Raw genomic sequence first — 14,088 nt, forward strand, 5'->3', positions numbered from 1 at the left:
GCTATCTGCATTTCATGTAGATTACTAGACTACCATATGATAGCTGCAGGTAGGTAGTTAGGTTTTTTCCTTCATAATATGAAAAAGGGTACAACTCAGAAAAACTTACAGTTAAGACCACATTATTACTTTCTGAGATAAAGAGTATTTCTCTAAGTCCCCTTTGTAATTGTTTGGGTTGTTCTGAGTTTGGTATTTACGAGGTCTGGAAGTCTTAAAAACACTTGCTGTGGATGAATGATCATGATGGGTTTAGTGACTGATGTTTGAGAAAGGGATTCGCTCCTTCAAAATAAACTCCTGACCACTCCGAAATGATAACACGAAGAAGAAAGAAGAAAAAAAACCCCATCTCTCAGATATACTGGCTGAAATACTCAGTAAAACATCCTAGAGGTCAGACAAAGCACAGAAAAATGGTTTTAAGGAACACTTCCAATCATTCAAGAAAACAATCATGAAACACAAACCTTTTCAGAGCACTACTGTGGTATGATTTCAAAAAATTAAGAACTTCTCAGCAAAACAACAAACAAATCTCAAGTGCTAATGTGTTCTGTTGGGAACACACGTGGAGACATAGTGGCAAGGCTCATTATCATAAAGTAACCAATAAAATTTATGCTGCAATAACTATATTGCTTTTAAATTATTCTATCTTTCACAAATTGCCTAAAACTCATGTAACATTAAATAAGGAATCAATAAATTCCACAGTGGAGCAAGAAAGGCACTGTAACGCATTTATATCAACATAATATATGAGCGTAAGACTTTTTACAGCTCCCTTGTGGCTATATTGTACTTGAGTTCTGCTCTAGCTTCATTTGTCAGAATACCTTTATAACAGACATTCATTATCTGTTGAGTATTGTATTTTCTAGCACTTATTAATTTATTCATCACAAATTAACAAGGGAACAATTTCCGACTTTTAAAGGAAGATCAATTAGCAAAAGCGTATGACTCCACACGAAGCAGTTCTCCTGTAGCCATCTGAAAAAGACACAGAGAGCCCAAAACAAAGTTCTTGCTTGCTGGAAAGGTAATTCGTGTCATGAGTTTGCTTACTTGTTGCTAGAAACGGACAGGGGACAAGCACAAGGCTGACAGTCATCTGGAGAGCCTTGGACAATGCCATAAAATCCCAGCGCACATCTCTCACAGTGGTGACCAGCGGTATTGTGCTGACAATTCTGCAGAGGAAGGAGACACAATGAAAGCTGTATTTGATAATTACAAGAAAGCAGACAACATTTTGTTCCCAGCCTCAGGGATTCCAACTTATTTCGATTCATAATTTCTCTCTCCCTGATACGATTCGCAGTGGGATTGCTTGCTTTAAGCATCTATCAAATGCCTGCTGAGTTACATATGGGTTTACAAGGAGAAAGAATGGAGGCCTGTAGCTAGCCAGATGTATCCTACGGAATTTCTTATCCTGTTCATCCTTCTTTCTCTCTATTGTTCCAGCTGTTGAAGGAGGAGAATCAATTAAAATTCAATCTGACTGTCTCAGGTCACATCTACAAGAGAAGTACAGTGTTTATTCCAGACACATGGTACATTGCTGCTTTACTTTGCAGATATTTAGTTTTTCTTTTTACACAAACAGTAATTCAGAGGCAAAAAGCACTTCATAATCTGAACTCTAGAAAATCAGAATGGAAAACTTTAAAAGCAAATGGTTTGCTTTTTTGACCTCCCTTTATCTTTGACACTTAAGCTATGGAAGCAAAATCGGATTAAAATATTGTCCTCTATTTTTTTAGATCAGTTATACATCTTACAAATTCTACATTAAGATTAACCTAGTGCATAAGTTCAGAAATATAATACCTGACAAATTGATGTTTCAGGGTCACACATAGTACTGTGTCCGTGACATTGACATACAACACAGGCACCTAAGGACTGAGCAGGTACCCTTCCTGCAGGTGAAGATGGGAGCCTATAAAATCCTGGAGAGCATGACTGCAACAAAAAAGACGCAGAAAGAAACAGATCATTACAGAGCGGACTAGGTGTGGGGAGCGTTGCAAGCTGGTCTTTCCAACCACCAGTTTTCACAAGTTGTGAAAAGAGCCTGACAGGTTTCCAGCTGTGTTACAAACAATATACAGTACTTTACAGAAAACAAGAGCCAGCCCTAATTGGAAACATTGCTGAAAAAATCCCTGGAGCACTCCGCTAGCACCAGGCTTTTCATATTACAGCTTGAGAGACTGTTCATTCAGATGCAGAACACCTCACTGTTCGCACTGTGCATCAAGCATCATTCCTTTCATTTCTGAAGAATAAGGTTTGTTTTCGAAGTAAATTTTTTGCATGGACTGTAGAGAGCAAGCATGATGATTCTGTTTCCTTCACCCTTGGTGAGTTTTTCAGGTTTGACAAGCTAATATCCGCCTACATACTGCCTGATGGATAACAAGCAAAAGCTGAACGATAATAATAATAAAAAAAATGGCTGCATGGCTGCATTATTTATAGCCATATAATTTAAAGACTCTAAAAGTAAAGAATTCAAAATATTAAAGTTTTCCATGTCTTGGGACTATTAGCACCAAATCAAATTTATCTATCACTATGTCTGCTCTACCCCAGCTTGGCAACAAAATTCTGAGAGCAACCCAAAGATTACTAGCAAAGCTGACACATGCAAAATCAAGCACTTGATCTTTATTTCAGGCTTATTATGCAAATGTATAAAAGTATGTACATAACTCCCAGAAAGCCCACAGCTATGGCAGCGTAAAAATACTAACAGGACCATTTTGATAGTTCAGACCATTAGGGGTAAGTACACACAGACAAGTCACTCATCCCATGTATAAATCCCACCACCTAGTGGTGCTAGGAGCCTATTAAGGCTGGATGATGAGGCAATTCCCTACTGTTGACCACAATTTGTACTTTTTGGAAAGAACGTGAATAGTACACTCTCCACACAGCAATAAAATGGATACAAAATAAAAGAAAACAGAATCTGGAGTAAGTAACTTTTTGTGATCAAAGCAGGATTCTTCAGTCAAGCACTAGCTGACATGCTGGATTCTATTCATACAACATCACTCTGACAGTTTTCTAATCATCGCCAAAACCTCCAGGAGTCTAAGTTATGGAAAAAGCATAAACACAATTATTTTCTTTAGATTCACAAAGAAAGTAATCTAAGTCACTCTTGCTTTTCCCCTTTTATTTTGACTTAGACTACATTAAGATCCCTGAAGCATAGAAACAGTCTATCTGCTTTTCATGGTTTGTGAAGAATTCCAATTTAGATAAATAATCTCAAATGAAAGTAATTCTGTTTCTTACTACAATTTCCTAATTTTTTCCTCTTTCTCCATCACCAGAAGAGTCCTTGTCCATACATAAATTGGTACAAACCACAGCTTTACAAGTTCTGAGTAACTTTGGGATTGGGGTATAAATATATGGTACATCCTCAAACCTAAACTCTGTTTTTTTCTGATATGCTATTGACACTCTTCTCATCTGTTTTGATCTAAGCACTTCCAAGATGAAACAGGACAAAAACAAAAGATAAAGCAGACTACATTTTTCATTACTAGTTTGGAAGTTTTTCAGAAGTAGTCATTAGGGAAACTTTTACTACTGCTTTTCAGCCTGCTACTGGACCAAAAAAAAAAAAAAAGGCATATAAACGTCAATTCTGGTAAAAACTGCTGTGCACATAGTCCTCGCAATGCAATTACAGGATAAATCATGAAATAGATATGTATACCCTGTTAGCACTTGCTTAAAAAATGCCTGAGTATCAGATTCTTTTTTTTTTCCTCCTGCTGAAATTAAATAAACCTTCACAGAACGCACCATAACCTTCACTGAAGACCCTAAAAATAAACTAATTTATGAGCATGTGAAGATTGCACAATTAAGCACAAAGTATGAAGTTTACAACTGAGACATTTTTTCCAGCCCCTGATGTGAATTAAAATTATATTCTAATTACATTATCATATATTTTCCTTCAAAAATGCAATTTGTTACAGTAATTTTTTTAAAAAATCTGTACTTCTGAGCAAATGCTGGAGCCCATTAATTTCTCATATATGTATTTACACACAGTCAGGTGTATGGCCTTACAAAAACAGCGTGCAAAGAAAATTACTTCATTCACATTTCCTATGAACTCACTGTTCCCGTTGCCTCATTTGCTGCGTAACACAATGCTGTATAACAACTGAAGGGAGCATGGTTCTTGCAGGTAAAAAGGCATCTATCCCTTCATTTACTCACTCCAAATTTTCTCCCATTGCTAGCTTGGGGTAACCCTTTATAAGACTGATTTTCTATAAAATTTGGGCACTTTTGAGACATGCAATCTTCAGCATTAGATATGGAAAAATATGGGTATGCACTCTTCCATTAGATATGGAAAAAAAATAAAGTACATGTATAAGGAGCATCAAGCTCGCTTAGTTGACCAACACTTTTCTCCCAGTGTTCAATGAGTTAGAGATTCGCCAAACTTCAACGGTTCAAGACAAAAGTTTGCATTAGCATCAGATCTATTTCATTTTTTTTTAAGACACAGTGATCTGATTGCTTCTAAGAATAAAGCAAATACACTATTTGGACCATGTTGCAGAATTTCTGCTCCTCTTTACAAGCAGCTCCATCTCTTAAAAGCTTTTGTGTATGGACTGAGCAAGACCTTCTTACGTGAGTCTTATATCAGCATTGGAAGAAGTATAATTGTAGGGGATTAAAATGGAAAGATATCTGCCATTACTCAGTGGCCCTTTTCAATACATTTTCATAGATCCGCTTGGATAAACTGTAAGTATTCAGAAAATTGACAGTTTGAACATGTGCAGGAGACGTTTCCTAAAGCTTTGAAAACGTCTTCCATGAAGCTTCTTTCGTGAAGCACAGACATGCTACAGAATGGTTCTTATAGAATCATAGAATCATAGAATGGTTAGGGCTGGAAGGGACCTTCAAAGGTCATCTAGTCCAACCCCCCTGCAAGGAACAGGGATATCTCCAACTAGATCAGGTTGCTCAGGGCCTTGTCCAACCTGGCCTTGAACGTCTCCAGGGATGGAGCATCCACCACCTCTCTGGGCAACCTGTTCCAGTGTTCTACCACTCTCATAGTAAAAAATTTTTTCCTAATATCCAACCTGAACCTACCTCCCTCTATTTTAAAACCATTACCCCTTGTCCTATCATAACTGGCCCTCCTGAACAGCCTCTCCCCATCTTTCCTGTAGGCCCCCTTGAGGTACTGGAAGACCGCTATAAGGTCACCCCGGAGCCTCCTCTTCTCCAGGCTGAACAGCCCCAACTCTTTCAGCCTGTCCTCATAGGAAAGGTGCTCCAGCCCTCTTATCATCTTCGTGGCCCTCCTCTGGACCCTCTCCAACTGGTCCATGTCCTTCTTATGTTGGGGACTCCAGAACTGGACGCAGTACTCCAAGTGAGGTCTCACGAGGGCAGAGTAGAGGGGGAGAATCACCTCCCTCGACCTGCTGGCCACGCTCCTCTTGATGCAGCCCAGGACGCGGTTGGCCTTCTGGGCCGCAAGAGCACATTGCCGGCTCATATTGAGCTTCTCGTCCACCAGTACTCCCAAGTCCTTCTCCTCAGGGCTGCTCTCGATCCAATCACCACCCAGTCTGTATTTATGCCTGGGATTGCCACGACCCAGATGTAGGACCTTGCATTTGGCCTGGTTAAACTTCATAAGGTTGGTACAGGCCCACCTCTCCAGCCTGTCAAGGTCCCTCTGGATGGCATCCCTCCCTTCCAGCGTGTCGACGGCACCACACAACTTGGTGTCATCGGCGAACTTGCTGAGGGTGCACTCCATGCCACTGTCCACGTCACCGACAAAGATGTTGAAGAGGGCCGGGCCCAACACGGACCCCTGAGGGACGCCACTCGTGACCGGTCTCCACTTGGACATTGAGCCGCTGACCACTACTCTCTGAGTGCGGCCATTGAGCCAATTCCTTATCCACCGAGTGGTCCATCCATCAAACATCTACATTTTTATTTGCAGTGCTATTTTGGGCAGTCAAGTATGCAAAATGAAAGTAAATGGACAACCTTCATTCTACTAGTTTTGGTCCACAAAGACATGCTATTGGAACAGTTTCGAGAAGAAAGATCAACGTGAGGAATCTACAGGTTCTCAGGTACAAACTGCCTTTTTGATCAACTGTTCAGAATGCACTATTTCAAGTTTTGCTTTTGAAATGATTTCTCTTTTTAAATTTTGTTCTTGAGTTACTCATTGTAACACAAACAATTAAGAAAATAAAATTGAAATAATGTTTAGCTTTTTTCAAGACAAAATATATCAAAAAATCATACACCTATTAAAATCTTATATGGGAATTTAAATGTCAAACAAGGCAAACTTAAAAATCTGGTAAGTCTTTACAGAATAGAATTTTAAAATTCTACATGGTTCTGCTTAGAATGCTTGGTGTTACAATTTTAAAACATTCTTTTAACTTTCTTGTTTTCAAATTTGTTTTTATACTTTATTTGGTGTATTTCATTCAAGTGACAGATGTTTAACTTTTCAGGAATAAGTAGTATGCAACCTTTAATTATTCAGTATTAAAAATGTGCATTTGTAGTTTACTTACAACTATCAATAATTTACAGAATCAATTAGGTATTCTTTAATCTGACATATAGATTTTCTGTGGTTTTGTCCATAGATTCTGTGAATTGTGGTCATGATAAAATGATGCATACAGTTCAGACTTTTGGAAGATATGATATTCTAACTGTATCGTGTATCATGGCCTCATCATAACACAGTAACATAGTACAATCTGTTCTACATGGTACAATATCATTATACCCTTATCCAGCCAAAACGGCTTGATCAGTCAGCATCAGTCACACAACTCAGTCTCAGAGATGCTGACCCAGTAAAGCTCACTTTCCTGTGTTCTAAGTATTTGAGTCATCACCATGGTTTCAGTGGCCTATTTTCCTAAAGCAAAGGAAAAGCACTCAAATTCCTTGTGAAAGTGATGATACTTGAGAGAAAGAATATAAGTAATTAAATTAATGGAGAGCTGTTGCCAGTTAAATGAATTCATACTCTAAGTACTTTATCACACCTCAGTAATGAACGGGTGAAAAAGTATAAAGGCTTTTCCTGCAAGTCAGGTTAATACATTACCTCACAGGACAAACCAGAATAACCCAATGGGCAGTCACATTTCTCAATCAAGTGAGCCTGAGGAGTCATCCCAGACACAGTGCCGCCTTCAGCAACTTCCATTGAGATCTCAGAAATCCTGAAAAAAAGGAGCAAACATCTCTAATGAGATTAGTCAAGCACTAACTCAAACTCACTTAGTTCACAGTCAGCTGGCATGGGAGAAAACAGTCTTACTTGGCTGTTTGTAGGCTTCTTGATCTATAGGAGACAACCAGCACCATTTTTGCCTTTCCTAAGGGAAAAAAGCTACCACCACCCCCAGTCTCATTTTCCATTTCTAGGCAATAGTATAACTAACTTTTCTCTCCTGCTTGATTCTATCTCTTTTTTTAAATCTCTTTCAGCCAAACTATTAACAAAAGCTCATATCTGAGTCTTCATTTGGAGAGACTCATTAAGAAATTTAAGTCACATACTAGATGCAGTTCCAGTTCATGATTCTCAGAGGTATGGCAACAAAATTGTTTACTAAATGAGCTTTTAATAAGGCAACTATTTAAAAAAAAAAAAACCAACAAAACCTGTCCTCAGCAACTAAAGCAAGGTCTAGAGCAGACTTCAAAGACATTGGACATTTACCTTTTTAGCTGGAATTTTAAGATCTGTAGCCAGATACCCTTCCCCTCCCCCCCCCCCCCCTTCCCGCCCCAGGATCATTTAGACATATAAACAACCAATTTAAAGCAAACAAGAAATCCTACTACAGAAGTATCAGCTAGTATCAGAAAGGGATATGTTTCATGGTAGAGCTTCTGACATTTTAAGTTTCCAAATATTTGCTTGATTGTATTAATAATAAAACCCTTGCTCTCAACCACTCCCTGTCTTTTCAGCATGCAAGCTGACCTGCCAAATAGCACTGAATACATCATGGACAAAGACAACAAACATGATATCTAATGAAATACACTTAATCCTAATGTACCACAATGCTGTTCTTTTAGTTTACTTCTTTATTTTGGGGGGCTGATGGTTTGTTTAAATGAATGCTATGATCTGGAATCCCTTACTGCCTTTGAGAAACAAAATGAACAGAACAGTATAAACTTCAAAGCTTCAAATATATGGCCAACCTAAAAGAAAATGTTGAAGAATGAGTGACTAACTAGCTGAATCAATGTTGATAATGCTGCTAGAGTCTATTAAGTGTCTGTGCATAGAGCTAATACAGAGAAGCTCACAGAACTGCTCATCTCCTCCTCATGCTCAAAGTCTGTTTATCTACTCCCAAACCTCGATTACTGAGTGACTGAGTGACACTCTTCTGCTCCTTGAAATATAGGTACCAATGTCAGGATAACTGTAGGAAAAGCAAACTCCCATTGCTGCACTAGATGAGAGTTTTGTGATTTGGCTTAGGTGACCTGACCTGTACCTCTTGACACCTTGTGTCAATGCAAAAATCCCCAAATCATCTAGTACCTTAAACCCTGTGCTCCTTTCTTACTACCTGAAGAAAGGAGTTCAGTGGAGCAGGGAAATTGAACAAAAAAAAACCAAACAAACAAGCAAACAAAGCCAGGTCAAAACAGAAGACTGATAAAAAAGAGAACAAAACCATTCAGATCTCATATGTCAATGTAAGCTTACACTGAAATCTCTGTATATTTAATGGAAAAAAAAAATGAAATCTGCCTCCCCATCATCTTCAAGGCTGAGGCAACTGTCTGTGTGCTACAAGAAACTATTTACTGTCAGAAAGCTGTATTTACATAATAATACACTCTGGGACCACAAAGCTACCTGTTGTTTGTGTGAAAATGTTACTTAAGGAAGGTCAGGCTTGGGTGATTCTTGGAACAAGTCTAATAGGCAGCAGTCCAACTACTGCTACCTGATCAGTGTCAGGGATATCGAAATAATTCACAGTCAAATTGAAAGCATACTTCCAATTCAAACTAATTTATTACCACAGCCCAGTTGCCTGAAAAGCCAAACAAAATCTAATAAAAGAAATGTTTCAATTTAGAGCGGTGAATGTGAAAATGAGGGCAACAAAATGAACAATATAGGAGAAAAATGTTTGGCTTTGGATTCTGAGCAGAAATCTCTAAATCACTAGTAATGATGCAGCTTTGAAGTAGAAACAACATTAGCATTGCTGCTAAACTATATAACTGATACAGTGCTAACTCTAGAATTAGACTATTTTTATGCTTCTAACTGCTGCTTTGACTTTATTTTAAAATGCTTTTCCTGTAGTTTATCACTTATCTGCAGGTTTTAAACCCTGCAATTGAAATTAAAGCACTACTAAAATTTTAAAAAATTTAAAAAGACTTCATATATAATATTTTCCTCCTCCCATACACAGTTTCTTTTGCTTTATACTTTTCTACTATGCACAGTCAAGTAGAAAAAGATCCTTTACTAGTTTAGAACGAGGCCCTTATTTAGAAAGCACAACACACTGTTTAAACAAATGCTGTTATAAGTCACTTAATTCAAACATATGTTTAAAGTTGAGCATAAATATTGTCTTTTTGAGGTTCCCAGACTATTTTTAATAAAAGAATTCAATTCTTATGCAAGCTAATATTCTACTAACCTTTAAAAACATTTTGGGGGATTTATTTTATGGTCTTAAGCAAAACTTCCTCTGAAATCAATCAAAGTGCTAACTTGAAAAAAAAATAATAACGTATTCCTGGCTGTTTACTTTCTACTTAAAAGTCTCAGACACCATGTGATAAATGTTACCTGTGTAAGTAGACAGGTCATAAAAATCCATTGTAATACAACCACTCCGAAAATCAAATATGGTATGATATGCAAGGTTCTGACTTAGGTTGGAGAGCTACCAGAAAGAAAAGATGAACTCTTCACCAGGTCCTGCTCCCATTAAAAATGTCACATTCTGAAATGTGATGCTGTAAAAATACATTTTGGTTCTTTTAGTGCCACCTCGCAAAACTGCCCTGAAACTGAAAATGTCCTCCTCTGTTCTGTTACATGTCTCATTACTAGGTAGCCTTTATGAACCGGTGGTGTTTTACAAAGCAAGTCTAGTTCAGTCACAATGGTCAAATGCATCTCAACAAATCCATGAAAACAGAGGTTCATTTTCATAACTTATGCTGCTTGAGCTGAGATAGTATTCAGTTTTTGCTTCCACAACTGAACCAGGATATGTGGTGCTTAAAGGGAATTGAAGAGAGAAACAGACACAAAACACGGATATGCTTCTTAAATTTTCCATGTCGCACTGGAGTTACTTTCATGTCTCTTTCCACAGGAATTCCCTGTGTTTGTAATACAATATCCTAAATGGACTATGCCAAAAATAAATGAAACCAATGTAAAACATTTATGATATCTGTTGTTAATACTTAGCATCTAGCCAGTGCAAGCTGCATGAATACTTTTCTGTAGATACACTTTAAATAGACAATAGCAGGAACAATGATTTTGTTCTGTCACACAATGCTGCAACATTGCGTTGTGTGTGCCCCTACTATTCGCTCTCATAAACTCCATGTTCTTATAGACCTATTTGTGACCTAGAAAATCCAGAAATAATTTTAGCTTGTCACTTTTATGACAGAATCAAAGAACGGACCTCAGGAGACTTTTGGAGGTTTATCTCCAATTAGTCCTGTGTCCTTGCTAACAATTTTCGCTTGCAAAGGATACTGTGAACTTGTTATCAAAAACTTTTAGGAATAGTTTACATAATCTGTTTCAGAACTTCTTTACTCCGAGGAATTTTTATATCACCTTTTTTTAAGGAATTATTATTTTTATTTATTAATTATTGTTATTTTAAGGAATGATTATTCAAGAATTCCTTCATATGCTAACATTTCATATTTAATTACAGCATCATGTTTTCATAAAGCAGTCATTTATTCAAAAATACTTTGGGTTTGTTTCAGGACGTGTGGGCTTACTCTTGTTTTCTGTTCTAGGATCCTAAAAATAAAGATTTCGTTTGCCTACCATGTTTTAAATTTTCTATTGAATAAAATTTCTCTCTCCTGCATCTTCTGCTATGCTGAATGTTAACTTTTTCTGTTCTTCTCAAAAACTGCTAATAGCTTATGTTACAAATAAAAATTCTGCTGAGAAGCTCTATCAGGTTACCTGTGACTACTGCACTATTTCAGAACACTGCATGAAACGGTTACCTGCTCTGCCTCATGATATTGCCATGAGTAGCCTTAATAAGAATGTAATGAACATCATACAACACATTCAGGAAGTCTTCCCGGGATACAGCTCTACTTGGTCTTGAGTCATCTCCATAATGTTTCCATGTGAAATCTGCCTGGGACACTGTCCTGTTGACACCTGAGTCATCATGATAATATTCCCAGAGCACAGTGTTTCTGACTCTTTGGTCGTCACCATAATATTCCCATTCATGCTGAAAGACGGTAATACAAATGCAGATTATTAACAGTATTAAAAAGAACCAGGTGATTAAATCCAGGGGAAAAAAGCAGATGGAAACATTACCTCTGTCATCTCTATCTCATGCCTCGTCAGCTGCCCAATCAGAGGGGCAGCCATATGCCGGACAATAATTCTTGTGTGGGTGGGAGGCCCACCTCTGATGATGACTTGTGGGTAGTAAGTAGTAAAACCTGTCTCTTCTCGTGCTTCAAAGTAGATTGCATATTTCAGTTTCCCTCCATAAGCAGCCAGCTAACAAAGCAAAACACAAAGTACAAAAAGAAATCTCGTTTTCAGTTAGCTAAAAATAAATTCCTGGGCATGGGCAGGAGCTAGATACGCTCTGCACCTGTGCACAATCTGATGAATGTGCGTCTGGCAGAAAATAGCAATTCGTGCTTATGGAACTATCTGGGGATAAGGGCTGTGTTCAAAAATACTCATTAGCAATTTGTTATCGTACCACACTAAAACCAAAATGTTACCTATTTCCTTGTATGTGACTTGGTGCTTCCCAAAGTTTGTGTTTAGAGAAAGAAACATCCCAAGCCAAACCAAGAAATGTCAAAAGTGCAAAATAAATCGCCACAGAGGCACATAACAATATCCAAAAGGAGGGTTATTTCAATAATTTTCTCTTGTGTAACTTACAAAGATAGGCGTTTTTTGTATAAAATGGAGAAAAACAAAAAGTTACAAGAGAGTTATAGTAAGTTAATGCAGCTTAATTTTTCAAATAACTTTTTTATGAAAGAATCTATCCTGTGGAAAAATATTACATGTTACTGACTGTAAATATATTTTTTTAAATAGTGTTTATGTTACAGACTTAGGAATTTCCATGATAATGGAGCAAATATTTTTTAATAATGAAATGGCATTTATGTTCTTTTGAAGTACCTTCCACTGTGTGATGACATGCTTATTGGAAGAGAAAAAAGGCATTGTAAAATACAAATATAAGATTAAAAAAAATATATAAATGCGTGGTAGTATTCAGTGGAATTTTATGTTTACCTTTTGTCCCTCAAACTGCTCTGGAAGCCTCCAGTAAACGGGTTCTGACCGAAGATCCTGCATGACCTGTTCTATATTTGCTACTATTTCAGGAGGCTGGAATGCAATTCCTGAAAGAGTGCTACGTTGAAGCTTTTCATCCACCAGCGGCAGAATCATTTGCTCTGGCTTCAAGGTCACCTGTATATATTAAAAAAAATTGAGAAGAAAATCAAGTCTGTTTTTCCCTATGAAGTATTAGTCATAGAATCATCATAGAATCACATAGAATGGTTAAGGTTGGAAGGGACCTTAAAGATCATCTGGTTCCAACCCCCCTGACATGGGCAGGGAAACCCTCCACTACACCAGGATGCTCAAAGCCTCATCCAACCTGGCCTTGCACTCTTCCAGCAAGGCGGCATCCCCAACTCCTCAGGGCAACCTGCTCCAGTGCTTCACCACCCTCACAGTGAAAAATTTCTTCCTTATATCTAATCTAAATCTCCCCTCTTTCAGTTTAAAGCCATTACCCCTGTCCTACCACTACATGCCCTGTCAAAAGTTCCTCTCTGGTTCTTGTTGGACCCCTTTGAGTACTGGAAGGCTGCTAGAAGGTTTCCCCAGAGCTTTCTCTTCTCCAGGCTGAACAACCCCAACTCTCTCAGCTTGTCTGCATAGGAGAGGTGCTCCAGCCCTTGGATTATCTTTGTGGACCTTCTCTGGACTCACTCCAACAGGTCTATGTCCTTCTTTTGTTGTCTTTAAATTCTAACTCTTTACAAAAACTATACCTAGGTAATTTCATTTTGCATCATTAGCAATTTGTCACAAAACAGTCTTACTACTCCTTTAGGTATAAACAGTGATAATAATGACTGCCCCCTCAAGCCTTTTGCACCTTGACCTCATGTTAACAAAGAACATACTAGCACTGCTTAAAATGGTTTCATCACCACGTGATCTCATGAATTTTATCGAGGCAATTTTCAAAGTGATATTTCAGTCTTGGGCCTCTTCTGTTCAGATTGTGAGAAATGTACCTTATGAAGACTCATACTTCTCACCAACACTTATACATCACTGGGACTGTGGAACACAGTCCCTGATCCCTTGGTACTTTTACACAATAGTCGAGCTAAGTGTTCTCTGGGTAATATGCAGAGAATGAGGCTCAGGGTTTCTGTAACTCTAAATTCAGATTTAATGAAAGATATAAGGATGTCACTTAGATACTTATAATTTTATTAGACTTGTTGAAAGAGCCTCAATAGCATTATACAGAAATCATTATTTTGATTAAAAACTGTAATCAAAGTCTTGGCAATTCTGTGCAGATGAAACTATCACAGGATGTGTGTGAACAAACTCAAAGGGCTGGTATCAAAATTGCTTCCTCCCAAAGAGTGAGGAAAATAAAGAAAACAAATGCTGAGTCATATCTCTAACAGTCATCCCAGCAACAGGCTGTTCAC

General features: G+C 37.9%; 1 protein-coding gene across 1 annotated transcript in view; it reads right to left on the reverse strand.

Annotated features, from left to right (window-relative positions):
- LAMA2 (laminin subunit alpha 2) overlaps positions 1–14,088 on the reverse strand; it is a 303,089-nt gene that overhangs the window by 107,444 nt on the left and 181,557 nt on the right. The window contains exons 26-31 of the mRNA XM_086631963.1: positions 12,635–12,814; positions 11,681–11,869; positions 11,350–11,588; positions 7,181–7,298; positions 1,840–1,974; positions 1,072–1,196 (exon numbers count right to left, since the gene is read on the reverse strand). Of these exons, the coding sequence (XP_086488089.1) occupies positions 1,072–1,196; positions 1,840–1,974; positions 7,181–7,298; positions 11,350–11,588; positions 11,681–11,869; positions 12,635–12,814 (986 nt within the window). The remainder of the gene's footprint in view (positions 1–1,071; positions 1,197–1,839; positions 1,975–7,180; positions 7,299–11,349; positions 11,589–11,680; positions 11,870–12,634; positions 12,815–14,088) is intronic.

This window comes from Tauraco erythrolophus, chromosome 2 (genome assembly GCF_009769465.1).
Source record: "Tauraco erythrolophus isolate bTauEry1 chromosome 2, bTauEry1.pri, whole genome shotgun sequence".
Lineage (NCBI taxonomy): Eukaryota > Metazoa > Chordata > Aves > Musophagiformes > Musophagidae > Tauraco > Tauraco erythrolophus.